The sequence below is a fragment of the Coloeus monedula genome, assembly GCF_965178545.1.
Source record: "Coloeus monedula genome assembly, chromosome: Z".
Classification (NCBI taxonomy): Eukaryota; Metazoa; Chordata; class Aves; order Passeriformes; family Corvidae; genus Coloeus; species Coloeus monedula.
In genome coordinates this window covers 10,663,029-10,685,787 of record NC_138822.1, presented here as the reverse complement: position 1 = coordinate 10,685,787, position 22,759 = coordinate 10,663,029, and the positions used below count along the sequence as shown (strand labels likewise).

At 40.2% G+C, this 22,759-nt stretch overlaps 2 protein-coding genes across 2 annotated transcripts in view; both read left to right on the top strand.

Annotated features, from left to right (window-relative positions):
• Window positions 1-2,334: 2,334 nt before the first annotated feature.
• CCDC112 (coiled-coil domain containing 112) lies at window positions 2,335-11,129 on the top strand. Its single transcript, XM_082301183.1, has 10 exons — window positions 2,335-2,392; window positions 2,737-2,852; window positions 4,007-4,128; window positions 5,710-5,799; window positions 7,116-7,191; window positions 7,778-8,168; window positions 8,964-9,359; window positions 10,046-10,138; window positions 10,752-10,870; window positions 10,948-11,129. The coding sequence occupies exons 1-10, from the start codon at window positions 2,345-2,347 to the stop codon at window positions 10,976-10,978; spliced, it is 1,482 nt and encodes a 493-aa protein (XP_082157309.1). The 5' UTR covers window positions 2,335-2,344; the 3' UTR covers window positions 10,979-11,129.
• A 215-nt stretch (window positions 11,130-11,344) lies between these two features.
• Window positions 11,345-22,759, top strand: part of PGGT1B (protein geranylgeranyltransferase type I subunit beta) — a gene marked incomplete at its 5' end in the record, with an annotated part of 35,834 nt that continues 24,419 nt past the window's right edge. Inside the window, 2 exons of the mRNA XM_082302019.1 lie at window positions 11,345-11,481; window positions 16,889-17,007. Coding sequence (XP_082158145.1) covers window positions 11,345-11,481; window positions 16,889-17,007 — 256 coding nt within the window. The remainder of the gene's footprint in view (window positions 11,482-16,888; window positions 17,008-22,759) is intronic.

The following is a 22,759-nucleotide window of genomic DNA, read 5'->3' as shown; positions in this document are numbered from 1 at the left end:
CCAGTCAGCTTCTGTTATCGTGTCTGTCTTTTCTGCTTGATACTTTACAACTGCCCTTATGCATTCCTGTTGAGGTCTCAGAAATAAGTCACCGATATAAAAGAAAAAAAAGGGCACTTTGAAGAGAAACACCTACTCAGATAAGTGTTTCTTCTGGGGATGCTTATATCTCATGGTGAAATAGGTGGTTTCCTCAAAGATCTCATGGATAGGAATATTAAGCTCTGGTGCAGTCCTGTTTCTCTATTTGGCTCGAAGGATTTCAGAAAATGTCAGATACTGCTGAACCAATGCTGTGACATATGAGGCTTCTGCCATAAATAAGGTGACCATGATCGATTCTTTGATTGCATCTTCCAGGTTAACAGCTTTTTTTCCTGTTCTATGTATACTCCATTCCTTTAAATGTTAACAGTTTTAATTTTTTCTTGCTGTATTTCCATGCCTTATTTTTGTGCCAAATCTTCAAAGATTTCATGAAGCAAAACACAGAGAGAAGTCAGGGATTCGTTGACTTCAAATACCAAACTAAGCTGAAAACGAATGCAGTAGAGGTTAGAAGGAAATTATGTAATTATCTAGGTTGTTTCTTCTGGATTCAGATTACCTGTTTACCTGTCTGGCAAAGAGGCCATCCAAGAGTTGTGGCATCATATTTGGTCTGGCTGAAATAGAGCGAATATTCCGTGTTGCAGTCTGAAAACAGCTGTGCTTTGTGTTTGTGGCCACAACAGTTGAGACCACTCCAGTGCTGGGCTCCTGCTGGGCCGTGTGGTCATCAGGGCACACTCAGGTGGAATCAGGGCTGTCTTCAACACCTCCCACAAAGGCCAGCAAGCTTGGAGTGTGCAAGAGGTTGGGAGGGGAGAAACAGCTGGGACAGCTGACCAAAGGGACATTCCATACCATGTGATGTTGTAAAAATAAAAGCTAAGGGGTGGTGAATTTTTTTATTAAGGTGTTTGTCTTCTAAAGTAACTGCCAAATGTACTGGGGACGTATTCCCAGAAGTGGCTGGACATTACCTGCTAAGAGCAATTAGAGAATAAATCTTTTTGCTTCCCAGTGTGGCCTTTGCCTTGATGTCAACCAATGAGTTTTTCATCTTATTTTCTTCCCCTATCCTGCACAAGTCCTGAACAAGTGATGGAGCATCTTTGTGGAGTCCTGGTGCCCAGTCAAAATGAACCCACTGCAGGCATATCCTGGCTGAAATGAGTTCTGCTCTGTAGAGGGAATGCAGTAATGTCCTGGCACAGCTGAAACCCAAGGTTCATCTTTATACCAGCATCACAACTTGATGTGCGAATCCCTGGTGCCCAAAGCCAGAAGTAACCAAGCCTAACTATGCTCCAACAGCTGAAATATCCCCGCATATAGTTTCCAGAACAACTGTGTAAAGTCCTCAGGATTTTGAGTAACTCACAAGTAAAGTAAAATAGTCCTAGAGATTCACCATCCAGAAACTGGTGAACTACTGAACACACCTGAGTTACACTATGAGTGGAGACACCTTATTAAAGCACTTTCTGAAAACAGGTGCTTCCTGTGGAGTAGTCCCTGACCAGTGACCAATTTGCTGCTCGTAGTAACAGGGAACTTGGAAGGCCTGACAGTCACCAACAGAAAGCAAATGCTAACACAACTTACTTTTTTCTCTTACATCCAATAGTGAAGGACAAGACAAAAAAGACTTTGAAACACTGCTGTGAAGAGAATACTTCTACAAGCCTTTCAGGTAGCAGTCTGTGAGAACAATCCTCTTTATTTTATGCTGAAGAATATTTTCAGGTTTGAAATGTTCTCCTTTCAATTCCTATTCAGCAAATACAAAGAGAACAAGTATAGTCATAAAATAGAAAGAGGAAAAATGTGTCTGGAAAGTGCTCTTAAAAACATCAATTAGGCAACAAAATGTCTTCAGCATAGTCCTTTGGGCAGCATCTGTGGATGTGTTTGTGTCCAGCAGCTGGCAAAACACCGGTTCCAAAAATCTCTTTAGCAGGAAAGCCACTGCATGAATGTTATTTCTATTCCACAGAAATGCTAAGTGGCAACTCATTTGAAAGTTTGATTCGCACACATGAGTGAGAAACAAGATCTTGAGCCCCCCCCCCCCCCTAAATTTATTGAATAATGTGGAACTCTTTAGATTGTGACAGGATAATGTGGGTATATCCCAGTTTTCCTGAAAGAAGCAATCACTCCAAACCCTTGAATCCCCACATAACTGAAACCAAGGCCAATAAGAAGAGCCCTCCGGCAGCAGATGAAGGGAAGAAAAGAGTTAAATGGAGTCAGCGAGAGGCGCGGCCGCCCTTCCCCTCAGCGGGCCGGCGGCAACATGGCCGCGCTGGCCCCGGCGCTGGCGGCGGCGGCCGGGCGGCTGCAGGTAAAGGCCGCCGGCACCCGGGCCCGGCGGGGCCGAGCCTCCCGGAGGAGCCCCGGGGCTGCGCGGGCGTGTGGGGCTGGCCGCGGGTCCGCAGCCCGCGACACCGCGCCGCTGTGGCGGAACCGGCGTGTCTCTGCTGAGCAGGGCATTTCTGTGTGTGCGCCGGTGCCTCGCTCCAGTTTTCGCTTAAAATTACTTGAATCGCGGCAGTAGAAAAGCGAACTCTGCTCTGTGGTGTTGTTTGCTTGAAAGTAACCAACGAGCATTAAAAAAAAAAAAAAAAAACAAAAAACAAAAAACAAACAAACCTGGTTGTAAATAACAGCTGATTTTGTTATCTACAGAATGAGAGCTGTTCCAGTACTGCAGGTGCTGGCCGACAATTTCAGAGCTGGAAGATGAAAGCTGAACGAGCTAAGAAAGTTGAATTCATAAGAACTGCAGAAAAGCTAAAAGCTCAGTAAGTTAAACACTTCATCATGTTTTCGTTCTGTTCTGGAGGTAACAATAACTCGAGGTTCAAATTAAGAATATATGGTAATGAAGTCTATAGGATAACAGTTTCCTTTTCAGGAGCTCAAATTATTGTGGTTGTTACAGAAGTTCAGGATAGGCTTATGACCTCCAAAATGTCCCGTTGTTCCAATTACCATTTGGACTTAGGCCAGTCATGTTCTTTAGTAAGAACTGATACTCTTAGGTGCAAAGAAAAGGAAGTGTGTGTGTGGCACAATTGAGTTCTCAGTTTTCCTACTTAGCTGTGCTGATCCTCGAAGCACCTAAAGCCCTTAAGACATCCCAACAAAAGGGGAATTGCAGTAGCAGAATATTGAAAGACTTCATCTAAAATATCTAGGCCACTGTTTCGGAAAACAAGGGGTCAAGACAGCTGAGGCACAGAAGTGATTTAAATCTGTTTCCCCACGTCTTGACCAAGTGCTGATTACAACTACACTGGCATGTGAAAGAACAGGGAGATTTCTTCTCAAACAGGTGGGCTTTATGGGGAATAGCTAAGGTAGCCATCTGACTGAAGGAGAGGTTTGCAGTTGTGAATCCTGATTAAACAGGGTACTTAAATCTCACAGCAGTGTTTTACACTATGTGACTGAATCGAATTCATCTTGATTACCCTGGATCCTGGGTTGTGGCTCAAAATTTGACTGCTGGGTAATGTTCTTGATCAGGCAGCTTGAAATGAGGCATCCCATTTAACTGAGGCTCAGCGTCCCTCTCTAGTGTTGTCTGTGCTGGGGCTCCATCTAGGTGTGCCACTGCATTAATACAGCCTGTCTGCCTGCACGTTTCCAGGGAAAATCCTCATAGGCTTCCAGAGAATAAGCATGCACATAGAATTTCAGTGCGTAAACCCCTGCTTGCCAGTGAGGTGATTTCCCTGTTAATTTCTTTCTCTTGTTCAAGTGCTTGAGTGGTGTGTAGTGTTATAGCTGCAGAAAGATTTTCTTTGAAAACAGTTGTAGGAACAAACCATGGATTTGTATAAAATCTAAGATATTCCTGTTAACACAGCCTTGGCTGCACAATAACCTTGGAAAACCTTGGGGCTTTGCTAAGTGTTTGTGCCTTACTCAGTGTGGCACCCTTTCTTCCTAGGCTTGCAAATATAGAAAAAGACAGAAATGGACACCTTTATAATAGGAAGAGTGATTTCAGGGTAGAATACAGATTACTAGAGGAACTGGAACACAGCATGACTGTCAGCAGGAAAACAGAAAGTAAGTGGGGTTTTATTTGGGCTTGTTTGGTTTTTTTTCCCCCCCCCCTTTTATATGGTGTTGTTTTTGTAAATGGTTTAAAAATCGGTAGTACAGAGAGATGAGTTAGGTGGAAGATAGATCCTAGTAAGTGTAGTGTTTCACCATGTGCTTATAAACACACAATTCACTTGCAAAATTCAGGAGCATAAAAATTTTGGGCCCCCTATGTTATTAACTGTTTTCTTTTAATCTTCAATGTAAAATGACTGTGGTGAAAAGGTAGTGTTAAAAAAACTTTGAATCAATTTTGGGTGTATACTGCAAAATATAATGTAGTCCAGCTAAGGTACAATAAAAATATTCTTACCTCAGCATTCACATACTGATTGCTGCCTTTAAATATACTTTTAAACTGTTCTGTGTTTGCAGTTTTTGAGTTTTTGAATATTCCTAGTTCAGACAGTGCTGTGAGATGTTACACAGTCCTACAGTATCTGTTCCACTTACAGATGACAATGTAACTCAAGAAAAAAAAGTTACTCTCTTTACTTACAGTACTTGAATGCTTTCAAAAGTAATCACATAAATCATGCTATGCCATCTGATATAGATCAAAATAAGTTGAAGAAAGGAAAGGAATGTAGAAACAATTAAAAGTATCCTTATCTTACAAATTTGCATGTGTTCTGATGTACATTTTTTATTTAAGGAATCTTAGAATATCCTTTGCATCTTGCAGTCCTTAAGAAATATAAATGTTTCTGAGGAATGACTAAGCTAGTAAGTTCAGAATTTTTTCCATGATTAAGAAGGGAGCATGGAATATGGATGGAGATGATGCTATGAGATAATAAAGAGGACAGTCATGTGAAGTGTCAGGCACTACATGTCAGATGTGAAGGAGTATATCCTAAAAGATGCAAAAGTGTACAACAGCCCCCAATTCCCATTTACTGCATTCAGGTCTTTCAGCATGATCTGTGTGCTTTTAGATTTTCTGTGGTCTCAGCAGGAATGTGTACCTTCCTTATACCTTCCTTAATCCAAATCTTTTAGGATAGAAGATACAGCTCCTTAGTATCTAAGGTGTATCCAGAACTTCATCCTCTTCAGTACTGTATGGTCTCATGAGGAACCAAGTGGTAACAATGCAAATAAGTCCACACATACTTGGAGGACAAGAAAACATTGATTCTTCTCTATTTAACACAACAAATTAATTAATCTTACTGAAGTAGTACATTCATATACACTTTCAAAGTTTGTTTTCTCTTCATAAATGAGTGTTTTGAAGCCTAAGTCAAAGTTTGCCTCAAAACCCTAGAAGCTATCACCTGCATAGGCAATATTCTCCAAGCTTCCCTTTAGCAATCTCCCCTCTAAAATACTAAGCATTTTAACTGTTAACTGCATGGTCAGCTACATGCAGTTACCAGTTAAAATGTTCACTATTATGGCAGTTTCTTATCATCAAACAGAATTTTGTCCCTGCTTAGATCAAACCCCTGGTTTATTTTGGACACTTCATTGCTCTTGTTCTTGTATTGAATTTAATGCAAAAGAAACGTAGAATTATCAGCACTTTATTTTGTTTAACAGAAGCTAAAATCCTGCAGCAGCTATTAAAAATACAGAACAGTGTGAAGAGACTTCAGCAACAATTAAAAGATGTGAAGCCTACACCAGAGTGTAAGTCATGATGTCAGATTTAAAAACATTTTCCTCTACAGACAGATTTCTTGCATAGTTGTCTTTCTCCTGCAGAGTTGGGACACTCCTCCAGTCTTTATGATTTTGCAGGAATCTGGAAAGGGAAGACTAAACCTAGAAATTGCAGAAACCTAAGAAATGGTGAAAGACTTTGCAGTTCTGTGTTATCAGAAACTCACTTTATCTTACAAGTGGTGTGTGTTTGTTCCTTGAGGCTGTTGAAAGCTAGATTTCCGATCTGTAACATTTGCCTTACGTAAAACAAAGTTGGTATTCTACTACCCTGTAACTCCCTTTGATCTGGTAAGAGGTCACAGGGTAGGTTCTTCACGGAACTCATTTCTAGCCACCACATGATTTGAAATGTAAATTGGAATATTCTACAGAAAATATTGCAGCAGTTTGTTCAGTTTGGATGTTTTAAAGCTTTAGGGAAATAGGCTCTGAAAGAACCATTGTCATGTGGTATCTACTATTTTGCAGAGCTCAGGTAGAGGCCTTCCTACTAGCTGAGGGCTTGCTGATGCTGGATAAAATGCATCCCATTTCATTTATTCAGTGTTTTATCTAAAAAAAATCATCTTCTTAAACTGTCAGTGAAGATACTAAGAACTAACAAGGCATGAAAGCTGAAATAAGAGGTTTAGATTATATAACTTTACTAAAATACAGGTTATTTAAACTACACATTCAGTGTGTCCATAGAGATGTTGTGCTGATGTAAAACAGATTCTAATCTAATAATATAATGTAATCTAATGGATGGATTTTCTACCAGTGCAAAATAGATCTTCCCTGGACGGCAGCAGTACCCTCTTAAAGTCAGGACTACAGCACGCTGACAGCACAGGACTAAGTCTTACTTTGATGTTTCTTTGTCAGCTTTGTAAAAGCAGTGGCCTGCAGGTTCAATAGGATTGCTACAGTCTGGTATAAACTAGAGTCGAGTGTGCTTAAGTCACTAACTGTATTGTTATAAAAAACAAACGTGGAACTCTAGGATAAGGCTGTCTTATTCTGGGAATCAGTTGAAGCTCAGTCAAGATGAGACTTCTTTAATGGAAATAAACATTTATATCGGGATTTGCATCCAGTTACCTAAGTCACTTCTTAAACACACCTTTTGAATAAATAAGAGTTTCTCTTTTAAGGCTGTGCGAGATGGAAATGCATGCTTTTTTGTACACTGAAATATGTGTCCTGAAAGTCTCCACATGTCCTGCATTTCTGGATAGTGCTGATAAATACTGTAGACTTCTTAAGTTAAATAATCTTTTCTTCTTTTCCTTTTTTAGTTGTTGACAAGATCAAGGAAATGATGGAAGAAATTGAAAATGCAATCAATGCTTTTAAAGAGGAACAGAGGCAAATGTATGTTTATCTATGCTTCAGCTACTAGAAAAAGTGCTTTCATAAGACACAATGAAAACTTTGCATTAATCTAGCAAACTGTTCTTATGATTTACTCTTTTGGTAGTGATTCCCATGGTATGTATATCAAAGCACAAGCTATCAGCGTTAGAATCTTGGTAAGCTGCCTTTTAGGGAGGCTGTTTATACAGATATTGCAGCATTCCAATGTAACAACAATTTGCCTATGAATAACCTTTCTAGGGAAAGGCTGAAGAAGAGATTAGATTGTAGGGGTTTTGTTGTTGCTGTTGTGTTGTCTAAGCCGGTTTGGGGGGGTTCCTTTTCTCTCCACTGGTGTCAGGAGGGGATTGAGTTAATTGTATGCATGCCATAAATGTGTTCTTTCAGTAAAAGGGTAACTTAATTCTCATTGTGTAGTGCTTTATTATCGGATCATTACAACTGTGCTGTTACCACTTCAGTTCTTAATCTTTGAAGAATAGCTTTTGTGTGGCATTGAACAATTACAAAATTCATTTTTGGTGAATGGACAATGAATACTGGGGGTTTTTTTTCTTACATTTCAGTGCTTGTCTCTTTTCAGATATCAACAGCTTTTGAAAGAGGAAAAAGCTGCCATTAATGAGCTCAGTCTCTTTGAGAGAAAAGTGGAACTGTGGGTATTAGGGAGCTCAACAGCAGAAAAAGTTTTGAAATTACCATCAGCCAGGGTCACAGTTGATAAAACACTGGAAAATCATCTACCCAAAGAAGTAATAGAGTTTGAAAGATTTCTTCAGCGAACAGGAGGGCGGCAAGGAGGCTGGGATGATTATGATCATCAAAATTTTCTGAAGATACGGACAAAATACAGAGGAAGGCTGTCTTACATGGATGAAGCCCTTGAGTATCTCAATGGAAGAACAAAAGAAGATATAGAACAGCATGACAAATGGTATCAAGAATTTGTAATTTTACATGAAAGAAAGAAAGAGGTAAAATAACCCCTCTAGGGCTTTCGGAGATTTAAGGAAAAGTACTTATTTTCAAAATGCATACTGTCTTATTTTTGTATCTGCCTCTCTGGTAGTAGTGCTAGGCAGATTTCTCTTACAGTTGATGGTATATAACTGAGGTCTTTAGCATCCCAAACTTGCCAAAGTATTTGTCTTTAAAATATAATTACAAACAAGGATAGAGCTAACAACACAGAGAAGTGGGATGTGTATTGCCAAAGTATATTATAAATGCTTTTGATGTCAGTGATTAGCAGGTTAGGTGCCAAGCCCAGAGCTGTAAGTGATCCTGTCTTCCTGTTACATTTGTCCCTAAGAATGTCTGTCCCACCTATAAGCAATACACATACAACAGACTGTCATACAGAATTATGATTCCCTCAAGAACTATCCAGTAGTAAAAGATATACTGACATAAGAACTACTATAAAACAGTGGGTTAATTGGAAAAAAAGTAAGAACTGTAATATGTTTGCATTTAAAAAAGCGTATTATATCGACATTCATAACTACCCAGAGTTATTACGATTACTATATCTGAAACAGTTTTAGCAGACATCTGTTAAACCTGCTTGTGTGATCCATAAAATAGAAAAAATAAAGTGAGAAAACAGATATAGGTACTTCTTGGCTTTAAGTTTTGCCTTCAACAGACTTTTAATTCCTCTGCGTAGTGTGTGTCCTTGGAACATAAGTCTTCATCAGACTGAATCAATGTGAATGTGTAAGATTTTCATGGAAACCTTGGATTTTTTTCCTTATGGTCTCTTGTAGTCAATTAAAAAGTGGAAAGAAAAGCAACAGCAAGAAAAAGAAAGAAACTTGAAGGAGAAAGAGAAATCAGAAAAAATGCTCAAGGAAAGATGGCTACAGCGTGAAGAAGCTCAGAAGCAAAAAGCAGAAGAAAGAAAAAGAAAACAAGCAGCAGTTGAAGTCTGGAAGAAACAGCAAGTAGTAGCATTTGCAATGGATCAAGCATCACAACTAAAACTAGAAGAGAAAAAGCAACAAGAGTGCCAAAGCCACTTGAAGTTACTGTTGGAAAGGAATACCTTGCAAAAAAAAGTAAAGGAGGAACTTGAAAAGCTTGAAAATGAGACGAGAGAGGAAACTGAAAAGGAGGAAAGGAAGCAAATTGCTGCACAAGAAATTTCTAAGTTTCAAGGACCTGTGCGTAATTTCATCTCCATTTTTGCATGTTGTTGTTTTAAATTTGTGACTTCCTCCTACAATATAATCAGTTAAACAGGTTTTAAAATCCAAATTTCATTAATGTAAATCCATTATCGATACAAGTAACAGCATCTATTGCAGACAAACAGTATGAAACTTGATTTTAAACAAAGATGCTCATTTTCTTCAATATCTAAATTCTGCAGGATTACTCAAGCTCATATTTCCTTATCTATATAGAAGTGGTTTTATTTCTTCAGTAAATAATTTACTTGGGAAAAACTGCTTGGGCTGTGTTGCCTAAGAAGATGTCAGAGGACCTGAGTGTTGTATTCAGATAGGAGATAGAAAGAGTTGTTTGAATATCCTGCGGGTTTCAGTACCTGTTAGGTAAAGTCAGATCCCATACCAGTGTAAATGCAATTACTGGAGAACTGATATTATTATCTGTATTCACACTAAAGTTTTATAAATAGCTTAAACTGCTGGGGGGTTTTTTCAAGCCATGTAACTATAATGTCTTTGTGCAGGACAAGCTATCACATGTAGCTAGTGAAACTTTACTATTATGATAATTTCAAAACAAGAAAAAAAAAAAAGTTGTAAAAAGGCTGCATGTGTATTTTTGTATCATTTGTTTTACTTCCAAAGAGAAGTTTGCTTTTCCACTCATTATGTTTCAGGATCTACATAAACTGGAACTAAGGGTTTTACAGAAACACGCTAAAGAGACAGAGAAACAAGAAGAAAAAAGATTGGCAAAGTTAAGAGAGAAGGTAACTTTTTCTTTGTTCTAATTGGGGGTGTGTGCAGCTTGGTGATTTAAGCAGACTTTTCTTCTTTCATCTAAAAAGCAGTAGTTTTCAATTATCGAAATGGTTCATAAAGGAAAACAAAAAGTCATGCCCCATTATCAGGAGACTAAATTGCAGCACGCATAGTTGTTCCAGTGTTCAAAAAAATAGGAAAAAATCCTGAGAATTTATGTATCTCATTGCAGTATTTCACTGGGTAAGGCCTACAGGTCATAAAAGCGAGCTGCAGTATGGGTGGTGGCTTTTTTTTTTTTTTTTTCCGAAATTATTTTTACCATTGGTTAAATAAGTAGGCTGGCTCCCAGAAGCATTTTACATACACTGGGTTTTACAAGAGTTTAATCTTTTAAATTATTAAAATTCAACGACAGCAAGCAACTGTTGCCACCCTTAGTTTTCACCCTTCTCCTGTTCCCTGTGGTAGCGTGGAGGGAAGTGTCTCTTTCTGGCTAGCCAGCTGTGTTGTTTACTCTGCACCTGCTTCTACGATGAAGACCCGGTGAGCGTAACAGAACTCCTTTTGTGATGAACGAAAAAGACTGATTAGAGTTTTGGTTGTTTGTTTCACTCTGAGGTCGAGATTCGGGTCACCAGAGACCGATCCAGGTTGAACAGACCTACCAAAGGCTGGGAAGAACGTAGGCAAGAGACGACACCAGCAGCTGCAGAACCGCAGCTGGGCGTTCCTCAGAGGTGAGGAGGGGACCGGTGGATGTGCAGCACGACAGAAGTGCACTTCTGTACTTCATGCCTTTTTGCTTTGTTGTCAGAGCTGTCCCAGCTTGGAGAGGAGGGTTGTAGCCGCGCACCAGCCTGTCCCTATCGCAGGACGAAGCAGCAGCCAGCGCTTCCCGGGAGCCGGCACAGAGTTCCTTGACCCATGACGTGTATTACCTCTGTATTTTGCGAGTGTCGGGTTTGACACGCCGGCTATCAGACCGGCCAGCTGTGATGTCCCTTGGCATTAAAAGCGCATCTTCCCTGCTGCTGGTTGTGATGGCTCCTTAAGCGGACGGTTGCCACCCGCAGTGAACTGAGGCGCCCCTCCCTTTCCCCCTTGCCTTTTCCCGCTCCTTCCCCTTCCCTTTCCCTTCCCTTTCCCCGCCCCGGGGCGGGCGCCGCGGGTGACGCGATCCGGGCGCGCCGGGCGCGGGCAGCAGCGGCGAGATGGAGATGGCGGCGGCGGCCGCGCCGTGCTCGGGGGAGCCGGAGCGGCTGGACTTCCTGCGGGAGCGGCACGTGCGCTTCTTCCAGCGGTGCCTCCAGATCCTGCCCGAGCGCTACTCGTCCTTGGAGACCAGCAGGTAGCAGCGGGCCGGGCTCCTCCGGCGGGCCGCGCGGTGGGAGGCGGGACGGGCGCCGCCGTGTCCGCCCGGCGCCCCCCGGCCGTCCGGGGCCCGGCCGCGCTCCCCTCCCGTCGGGCGGTGGCGGTGACAGGAAACCCCTCCCGGAGCGCTGCCGCCTCCCGCGGCCGGGAGCAGCGCCCCGCGGCCGGAAGGAAGCGGATCCCTATAAATCTGCCCACCAGCAGACGGCTCCCAGAAAATGTGTTAATGTAGGGGTGTAGTCACTGCTCGCGTGAAGTGCTTGACATCCACGAGGGAAGACTTGTTGATCCTTCTAATCTGTTTTAAATCCAGTGCTTCACTCTCTTAATCCACTCTGGAAGCCATTTTAAAATAAATCACTTAAGCTTCACTTCAGCACGCAGAAGACTCTTGTTCATGTAACAAATATTTTTAAGTCTTCATTAGTTAGTATAAGAGAAAATACTAGTGAAGTATGTGCCTCACTTTGAATTAGAGAGGCATTTGTTCCTCTTATGGCTTCAGAATGTACTTATTTGATCCTCTTCAAGTCTTCACCTAAGATAGTTACATCTGAGGTGTAAGAAGACCAGTAATGTGATTATCAAGCTGCACTTGATAAAATGTTGGAGACACGTAGATAGTTTGATAATCTTATTCAGGCAATAAAATAGTAAGATTCTTTCCATTTTGTAATGTCGTGCAGGTCATGCTATGAGGAATGCTCAATGGCTTTGATGCCTTTTCCTGGTCTTAAAATCAAGAGTCATACATAGTTAGAAGGGGAAAAGGGATTTTACCTTGGTATTTATTTTAAGGATCCTTAGGTGCACTACATCCAGGTCAAATGCACCGAAATGCACCCTGTGAAAATGCACCCCCCCAAAAGATCGGGTATAACATTATAGCTTTTCCTAATTAGCATATCTATCAAAGATTCCCCAATGAGAGGCTCAAGTGAGCCCCCCTCCCCAAGGAACCTTCCCCTGGATGGTTCTATCTTGGTTTACAGACTATGTTCTGGAGAGGACCTTGGGGTCTGGGGCACACTGATCCCTAGCTACGAAGCTTCTAAAATGTTTAGTCTCTCAGCTTGACAAACAAGTCCAAGAATGTAGGCAAAAAGCACTAGGAATACAGAAGTTGTAAAAAAAGTATAACGGGTATAAAAGAAAAGGCAAAAAATCTTCATGGCATCACCTTTGGTCAGGTCATCCTGCTTTATTTCATTTGAGAGCACAAACACTTGGGATAAAGATGTAAGGACTAGTACAGATAGTGCTGAGCTGTGTGTAGAATAACACAACTTTATATTAAAAAGGGAAGCTAGAAATGGAACTCCTGGAGAGGGGCCAACAGAGAGCTTCAAGGATGGTTAAGGAACTGGAGTATCTGTCCTGTGAGGAAAGGTTGAGGGAGCTAGGTCTGTTTAGCCTCAAGAAGAGATCACTGAGAGAGGATCTTACCAATGCATTCAAGTATGTTAAAGGGTAGGTGGCAGGAGGATGGGGCCAGACTCTTTAAGTGGTGTCTGTGACAGGGCAAAGGGCAGCAGACACAAACACAAGAAGGTTCATCTCAATATGAGAAAAAACTTTCTTAGATTGGGGGTGACTGATCACTGAAACAGATTGCCCAGAGGGGCTGTGGAATTTCTTCCCTGGAGGTGTTCAAAACCTGCCTGGACATGATCCTGTGCTCGTTCACCGCTCTGGGTGAACCTGTATTAGGAGAGGGGGCTTGTGCTAGATGATCTCCAGGGTCCTTTTCAACCCCAGCTATTCTGTAATTTTGTGAAATTTTGATTGCAGAGCTGTAAACCATTTATTCATTAAAAATTAGCTGTTGTTTCAGTCTACTTTCTCATTTATTTTAGATGACAGCAAGAGGAAGTCTAGGCATCCTATGCTCAACTTTTTATAGGTCTTAAAATTACAACAGCATGCAAATGTATTAGAGTGATAACACAAGTAGCTAACCTTAGCCCCACTGACATCTGAAAATAGCTAAAGAAATGGGATGTTTTCAGCCTAGAGGAGGAGGGGTCTAATCAGTCTTCCAGTAGTGAGAAGTATTACTTCTCACTAAAGAAAGATGGAGGTGTACTCTTTGCAAGGGACCATAGTGACGGGGCAGGAGGCTGTGGGAATGAGGTACTTTGGGGAGAATTGTGTGGCTGTAGGAAAAACGTTTTTCGCTGTTAGAACAGTTAACCATGAAAAGTTTGCCTGTTGAAGTGATGGAGTTACCTTTGAGGACATGGCTTGTCAGGGTCCTGGGTCATCTCCTCTGAGGCCCTGTGTTCTGCAAAAGATGGGATCAGTGAGCTCCAGAGGCCCTTGGCAATGTGGACATGTTCTGCAGGGATGCGCACCTGTCTGTCGACAAATGCGAAGTGGGGGATTGAACCATAAATGCATCTTCTCCAGTTTGACCTCAAGGGTATTAAGTTTGCCTTTTTGCCAAGTTCAAGGTCACAGAGTTCAGCAAACCTTCAGCAAACCTCTGGAGCTTATACAGCTGCAGAAAGAAATGCTGTTACCCTTTTGTTCTTATTTCCCCTGTTCCTGAATTTGAGTGGTTCCATTGTGAGTTAGATGGGGAAACTCAACTAAATTAAAGAAAAATTTGTCAAATAAATAAATAAAGTCGTTTTTCACATTGTTTTTTTCACTGCACTGCAGTAGAAAACTGTATTTGTTGTCACCAGACAAGGGTAGTAGAGAGTGAGATTTTCCTTACTGTGCTGGTGCATTCCAACTTAAGCTGTAGATTGTCAAACAATAATGGAGAATAAAGAGAATTCATTTCATGTTCTCTACTCAACTTCTTTGCTCAAAGCCTTTGTAATTATTTTTATCTGTAGCTATTGCATGCAACAGTAGTTGCAGCAAGAGTAGTTTTTAAGCATTCTGATTGATAGTGTTTCATACACAATGATTGTCAGCACTGAGGTTTTGCAGGAGAATGCAACTCTGCTGGTCTCTGAAGTCTCTAAGATTCAGGTCCTTCATGGTGCTCTTTGTAGTGCACTTAATCAGTTTCTCAATTCATCACTTCAAATGCTTTCTGAATTCTTCAGTGAAATTGTAGTCTTTGTCCACGATTGAAGACAAAGGGGTCTGAATCTGTCATCAGAAGTGTTCTGTTGGCCATCCTGTGTGGAAGTGGCTGTAGATAAAGTTTTTACACTTCTTGGCATGTGTCACCTAAGGTGCTGCTAAGAGTTATTTTTGTTAGGACATATGTCTGTTAATTTTCTGTGAGGCAGGGTAGCATATGAAGTAAGGATTCAGTGCCTAAATGGCTGCGTTGCAACCTCTGTATGACCAGTGGTGCCAGATGTTCTTGCCCACCGTACATAAATTCCAACACAGTACAGGCTGTTCCTTAGTAATGCTGGAGACACAGTCAACTCTGAATAAGTGAACTGAACCCTAACTATATGTAAAACCACTTTTTAAATTCATATATCTGACATATGCATTTTTAACTGTAGATGAGATTTACTGTCTGTATTGTATGTATCGCCTTGTGGTTTTGGGTCTACTTTGTAGCAGTTTCCAGTGCTGATGTTGGCATGCTGTTTGTGCCTCTTTGGAAGTAACTTAGCTGGGTAAAATAGAGTGAAAATGTATTTTAAATAGTTCTGGTAAAAGACTGTCAGTGTTTGTGAATATCAGAATGTACAGGCAATGTTTCAAATAAATAGTTTATTGTAACTGCACAATAAATTCCTTGGGGCTTTTTAATGAAATTAGTGATTTTTTTTTTTTTTAATTAGTTAATTATCCAGGGTCAGATTTTGGGTTAAACAGAGGTCTGATCAATGGTAAAAGTGGATATAAGCCTTGAAGTGTTAATTTTGCACTTTGAAAGACAATTTCTTAGTCATTGGAAGGGTTAAAATTTGCTCTTGTTCCAGATAGAAATACTTCAGTGTGCAACATACTTTTTTGGCTTTCTCTACTCAGATAATTATTGGAAATAGTAATAGTAAAGATACATATTTTACCAGCCCACTGGTAGGAATGTCACTCTAGGAGGTTGTGCCACTTTATTGAGATTAGCATCTGCTGCATTGTCATTTGGCTGCTGTGCTTTAATTAGAGTAATTCTTTTGGTTGTGTGCTTTGGGCTGGATCACATCACCATTTTTCCCATGGTCTTACTGTTTGTGGTTCTGATGCAGAACCTCATGCAGAAATTAAGTGGCTCTGGAGGCTTCTGTCTGCATCTGTCTCTTCAGAGGTGCCAACTACTGGTGGCCAAGGTGGCTCGCCAGTTTGTGAGGTAAACACAAATTACAGCTTCATTTCCTAAGGAAAGCTGGTATTAACTGTTGGTTTTCCTTGGCATGCTGAATTGTAGTTTCTGCATGTGTAGCAGTTGTTTCACAATCCATCATCTTATCTGGTGTAAGGAGAACAAGAATTTCTAGAAAGATCAGCAGACAAGTGTGGGTGGCAAAGTATACATCCAGCTAATTTTAGTCTGAGTCAGAACATCCAAGGTACCATTACATGAGCATTTTCTCTCATAGCAAGTTCTCCCAGGTTCCTAACCCAGTGCAGTTGCTCAGGTGCTCTGTCAGAGTGAGTAATCCCTGTTGGAGGGCCATGCTGTGGGTGGCTGCAATAGTTTAAGTTAAGACAAACCTAGCAAAGAAGGTGTTAGTTAGCAGGTATGATAGCCCATGTTCATGGAAGCAAGCTGTAGGAAAGAAGGACATTCAGCATGCTAGCTACTTCACTGCTCTGTTGGAGACTTGAATGTGACATGCTTAATTTTAGATGTTTAAGTAAGGTAGTCATCTAGCCTGCTTTACACCCAAGGACCAGAAATAAGTACCTCTAGATGTTAATTCATCCTATATGCCTGTTCATACATTGTTTGCTTACAAAATAGGCTTTGCTGTTTGACACTGACATCTAAGCATCCGAAATTGGGTTTGGGACACAATGAGAGGCAGCTTACTATAGTTAAGGGTTGCCTTGCATATGCACTAATGCATGTTTAGGGGATTGTTTGTGTAAGAATTCTTCACAGAGAGCTAGTGCTCGATATGTTAATACCATAACCTAGTTTACTTTGTAGTGGGTTGTTTTGTTGGGGTTTTTTTTTTCAGGCAGACAGGCCCTTAGGTAAATTTTGAATTGACATGTCATTATTATATAAAAGGAGGGGCAGCTTATATGAAAAACCTTGTTGAGACAGAGAAATGTTTTCAGTACAAAGAACATTATTTTGTCCAGTAGATAAATTTCATGTACTCTGAGCTAGGCTCTGTGTTGCACCACTGTCAAAGGCTGAGAATTCATAGAGGTATCTGTTGCTGCAACCATTTGTTAATTTCCCCATGATATGTATGGTGGGAAGTGTAAGTCTTATCTTTTTCTTTTAGGTTGACAATTGCATTTTTCGCACTCTCTGGTCTGGATATGTTGGATTCCTTAGATGTGGTGAACAAAGATGATATAATAGAATGGATTTATTCCCTGCAGGTCCTTCCCACAGAAGACAGTGAGTGAGTTTTTAGTTTTTTTATTGATATTAACATCTTTACTTTTGCTTTTTACTTGGGGAATAGTGGATGGCTCTTGTTTTTATAAAATACAAGGTTGACCTTCCTGAAGTGCTGTCCTGATAATTTCAGGTAGTGATGTTGAGCAGATCTTGGAAATAGCTCCCTTGCAAATAATAAAGCTAGAAAAACCAGAAATTAATTTGAACATAAGCCAGTTTAAAATAGTATAATGAAGTTGCACTTTTAGGCATCTCAGAGGAATGTTTCACCTGGTTCTAAAAGAAATGCATATGTTGTGAAAGTATTACAAGTCTAATAGGAATACTATTAATACTAGGATTATATTGACTTCCACTCCAATGCCAGGAGCTCTGATCTTACGTGTGGTTATTTACAACAGCTTTTGGAGAATTGGAGGTTTAAGAGTAAGAAGCAAAAAAGAAACACAGTCCCTGCTTGAGAAAGAAAGATCTGTTCCTTAGATCTGTGAAGGTTGAATTCACCCAAGGTTTTGAGAAGGAATAGTGCTGCTGCTGAATCCCAGTTTTCCTCGATTGCACAGCAGATTCAAGCTGGTGAGGGAACACACAGGAAACGTCCCTTTCCCGGTGACTTGACAGAAGTTAGGGGGTGCTGTTCTGTAGGCTAGTTGGTGGTGGCGGTTTTCTCTGTGGCAGCCCAGGTGAATGGCTGGTAGCAGTAGAAGGGGTTGGAAGGAGGGAGGGAGATGTGGGCAAGGCACTGCTGCTTTATGACAGAAGGTGCTGGGATGTTAAATGCTGGTGTGGGCATAGCTCCAGGCTGGTGGTCTCCAGAGCAAAGGCAATTCCAGGTGCCTGTCTGTAAAATCGTGAACATGCACTTCGGATGGATGTAGAAAGAAAATTTTGTGTTTCCTTTATATTATCTTGTCTAATTATATACTACAAATTAGGTCTCTAAAATCAGTTTTATGAAGTAAGCATATGGAAATCACGACTGCTGATGCTTTATTTTTACAGTAATAAAAACCCCCTTTTTCTTACTCTGGAGGTTTAGAAACCATCAGATCCACGACAGAAATTAGTTCTAATAGATTTCTTTTTTCTTGTGTTGTATTCCAGGATTGATTCTTGAAAATTTGGATTACATAATTATTCCTGCAAAGTTTATTAATGGTTAGAAGGTTCCTGTGCCTTACTGTTAAAAAATCTTTCCACTGTGTACATGCTTTGTTTTTAGGAGTAGCTCACTTTGTGACTTTTATCACAGTCTTCAGGATTTCATTCCAAAAGAACAGGGAAGTTTGCAAGAAGAGAGATCAGAACAGGCATTTCTGTTTGTTTGTCTTTGACAGTAAGCAGTAATTCTCTGAGGGTTTCTACATGGACAGAGTTCAGAATATTGCTCTTGTCTAGAGCCTCCTAGGGAGGGCAGTCAAAATCTCAGCATGCAGATGTGGAGACTAACGGTTCAGCAGAGATGTACTCCTTCTTTTTCTAGCTATCATCCCCATATTAAACTGAGGGGAGTTTTGGGGAGGGCACTTTTGGCAGTGCACTCTGTGCTTTCTTCTTTTCACTAGAAGACCAAGCTTCCCTTCAGTCTTGCATTTTTGTATCATACTGTAATAACTTGTTCTTCTTACGCTTTTGGTAATAGCACTGCTCTTATCTGGTCGCTTGACTACTGAAACTTTAGCATTATTTGTATTTCATTTTTGCTTTTTCTGTTGGAGGATAGAAAGTGCAAAATGTAAATGATGATGATAGCAGCAGGTTGGAAATTGGGTGACTAAATGTGAAGAAGGAAACACCTACACTCCTGTAATACCTCCTTTCAGTATCCTTGGTGGGTGCAGTGCTTGTTAATTGGCAGCCTCCCAGCAGCAGAGCTCCTGCTCCCTCTTTCGGTCTCTTTGAAGAAGTAACTAAACTGTGGTAGGCTACGGCACTGATGTTTCTGGTTTCGAAGTGCTCCTGCATCTCTAGTTAAAGAGGTGCTTGCTAACTTGATGGGTTGGAATCTGTCCAGGTTAAAAAAAAAAAAACAAGACCAAGAAAGCACAACATTTTACTTTTAAAGAAACATGCTATTGCAGCATTTTTTTCATGCATTCTAATAAATCTTTCTTTCCAGGGAATATTGGTTTTTAAACATTTAAATTAAAATACTTTTTATAATGATGAATTCCACCAGTCTAAAGTAACTCTATTGTACTTGATAGAACTCTTCACTAAGTTTGACTCTGGGACTGAAAACCAGTTTAAAAGCTACATTTTAAATGGGAATATGTTTTTGCAGAATCTTGGCGTTTGTTCTTGATTGCATCAGTGGTTGAATTTCTAAAGTTCGGTATCAGTCAAAAAGAGAATTCCTGAAATACTTATTAGAAAAATAAATTTTTCTGCACTTCACATTTGTCCCTCCAAAGATTCCTTTATGCACAGCACTTAAATTGATTTTTATTTAAAGCATTTTTTCTAAGATGGTAAACTCAAATTATTTTGAGAACTACTGCTGCCTTACAGTCTTTTTTCCAGTGGATGGGAGACAGAACAGTTGATGCTTTGCAAACTTAGTATCTGTTTATTTTTATCAAAAACTGTTATAGTAAGTGTACTGGCTGGGCTGGAATTCCTTTTTTTTTCATAGTAGCCTCTAAGCTGCTGTGTTTTGAGCCTGGTACTGAAAGAGTGTTGGCAACCACCAGTCTTTCAGCTATTGCCGAGCAGTGCCAGTCAAGGCTGGCTCTTTTTGCCTCCTCTGCACTCCTTTTCCCATGGCAGATATATCAGGGGACACAGTCAGGACAGCTGACCCAGGCTAACCTCAGGACTGACTGGAGGGACACTCCACACCATCTGACATCATTTTCAGCAATAAAAGCTTTTGGGAAAAGAGGGAGAAAGGGGGAAGTGTTTGTCACTGGCATTTGTCTTCCTGAGTAACCCTTACACCTGCTGAGACCCTGCTTTCTGGGAAGTGGCTATACACGTGCGTGGCTGATGGGATGTAGTAAATTAATTCCCACTTTGCTTTGCCGGGTGCCCAGAACTTTGGCTTCACTTGTCAAACTGTCTCTATCTCACTCTGTGAGTCTTCTCTCCATCTCTGTTTTCTTGCCTCAGCTGCTGTTTGGAGTCAACCCAACAGCAGTGTTACAGAACTTTCTAGAAAATTTAGAATTTCATGGTTTAGAGCACTTATTAGATGAAGTCTCACAATACGCTGTGATAGTTTCAGGTGCCATGTTCGTATTAATGATAGATGTAATATATCTGATGGCTAATGATAGCTTCACTTCAGAGGTTTGTAGCCTTTGAAATTTTATGTGAAACTAAAGTTCACTGATACTTAAGTGGTGAGATCTTGATCTGCTGAGTAAGAAAGCAAATAAATGGTCTGTCAGCCTAATCAAAATGCACTTAAGGAAACTGAAGATTAAGGTCTGTCAGGATAGACTGTATTCTTCTGTGGGTTTATTGTAGCTGTGATACAAACAAATAATGTCCTTTAGGTACCATAATTTTAGCTCAAGTCTTCCAGAGACTGGCTCAATACCATTTCTTATTCGGAGGGAATGGCATGTCGCATGTGCAAACTGACCCTCAAATGGAAACATATTTTTAGCTGAATGCTTCAACTTACTGCTGCCTTCTGCTTGTTTGAAGGGCCCCTGTCGTCTGTAACTCACACTAAATAGTTTGGCTTTATCTTGCATAGACTTTGGCCACTGTTACCTTTCCTTCCCTTTTAGTAAATGCTTTGCTTACGTGCATAACTAATATGTGTTTCGGTTTTATTTGTGTGCTCACTGCAAGAAGACCTCATTCTGTTTCCTTTTAGAAAGAAGTTGAAATCTTAAAAAGTGCTTTTTTTCTTTCTCTTTTTGAGGAGGGTGTTCTTTTACAAGCCTTACCAGAAATGATATGTTTTTAGATTAAAATGTATTTTTTGAAGTGTTAGTGAAATCGGAAAAGGGTTGACAAAAGACCCTCTTTTAACTAGTTGCTTGTTCTTAAGATCCTTACCATATCACTATTTTGCTGTTTTTCCTCTCATAGTGCAGCTTCTTGACAGAATTTCAAGTTTAACTACCTAAAGTGCAACTCGTAGCAATTTAAGGAAGATGTATTCCAGTTTCTTGCAAGTCACATTCAAAGCCAGTTCAGCACTTTTAAAAGAGAGTGAATCCAGAGCTTTGTACTCAAGTAATCTAAATTACACAGTGGAAGCACACTGCTTGGCCATATTCATCCACCATCCTCCCCCATAGGAACAGTGGCATTTGTTTGACCCTGCTTGAGAGCTTGCTGAAGTGGCAGAAAAACATGCATTTATTTTTCTGACAGAAGGTTAGCTTTGTGTTGCATTGGTGAACTGTGTTGATTAGGAGTCCCAGTGCCAGCCCACTGAGGGAGAGGGAAGAAAATTGTACTTTTTGACAGCTGAATGCTTCACTAGCTTGATGTACTAGGAAATGGAACCAAAAGGAACACTGAAACATATTTTATTTGTTGGTCTGAATCCCCAGGACCCATGGATAACAGACTGAAAACCAATATGTTACACGACAGACTTAAAACTTAGTTCTAGCAAAGTCTAAATTTAGATTTGTATTAATGATTCTTTTTTCTTATGTGGCAGTACAAAAAAAAAAGTATAAAATGACATTGACTTTTTTCAAATCATTGATACATCTGAGCTTTCTGATCCTGAGTTTCTTGAGCAAAAATACAAATTTTCCTCCAACATAACTTTCTTTAGTGGCTACATTTGAAGTATTTATCTGGATGTATAATAGACTTCCATTTCAGAGAATGCAACTTTGCATTTGGTGACATACTGTAGTGCTTTGATTTACAGGAACAATTACAAGCTCTAGTTCAGTGAGAAGAGCTTATGCTTACTTTTATCTGGATGTACTGACTGAATCAGCCTATGTTAAAGCTATGATTTTTTAATATATTATAAGATTTTAATAATGTATGTAAACTCCTGTACTTAGCAAAAGGAGAGAACCCTTGCAGCCAGAGGAATGCATGGATAATCTGAATGTGAAAAAGTAGTGGTAAAAGTTCTATCAATCCTTCCCTGCAAGAGAAATCATGAAATATAAATAACGAAAACACTCTGTCTGTAAAAAAAGAGCTCTTAGGATAAGTTTTCTGTGGTCATCACTTGAAGCTCTTTTACATATCTTAAGGACTTTCTGGCTTAAGGACACATAAGTAACCTCTTTTTCTTCACAGGAAAGTTGCAGTTCTTGATTTAAGCATGAAGTCTTTTGGTTTTGGAAAGGGTCGGTTTTCTTTAGTTGTCAAATGAGAAGAGTTTTTCCAGATGTGTTTTGTTCAGCTTGCAGTAGTTACACAGCAGTTTATGAAATACTTATTACTTTTTGCTCTGTCTTAAGCTCCTGCAGAAAGTGGCTGAGTAAGGTTAATGGTGGAAGTGAACAGCAGGTGGTACCATTTCATAGCTGCAGTTGAACTGATGCACAGCAAACTGCTGGAGCTGAACTGGCCACTCTAGCAGGTTTTTCCCAGGGGACATAAGCTGTGATCATATCCTTTTAATTTGAGTGTATTTCATTTTTAATTCTATTTCTGATTCTGACAGCCCATTTTTGTTTCAAGAAAGTAAAGAGTTGATTTAGCAATACTAAACTATTACATAAAATGAGAAGTATGAGTGCTTTGCAATAAAATAGTAAAACCAACTTCAAAGAAAATTATATTTCACGTTATCAGGTTTCTTTCATAA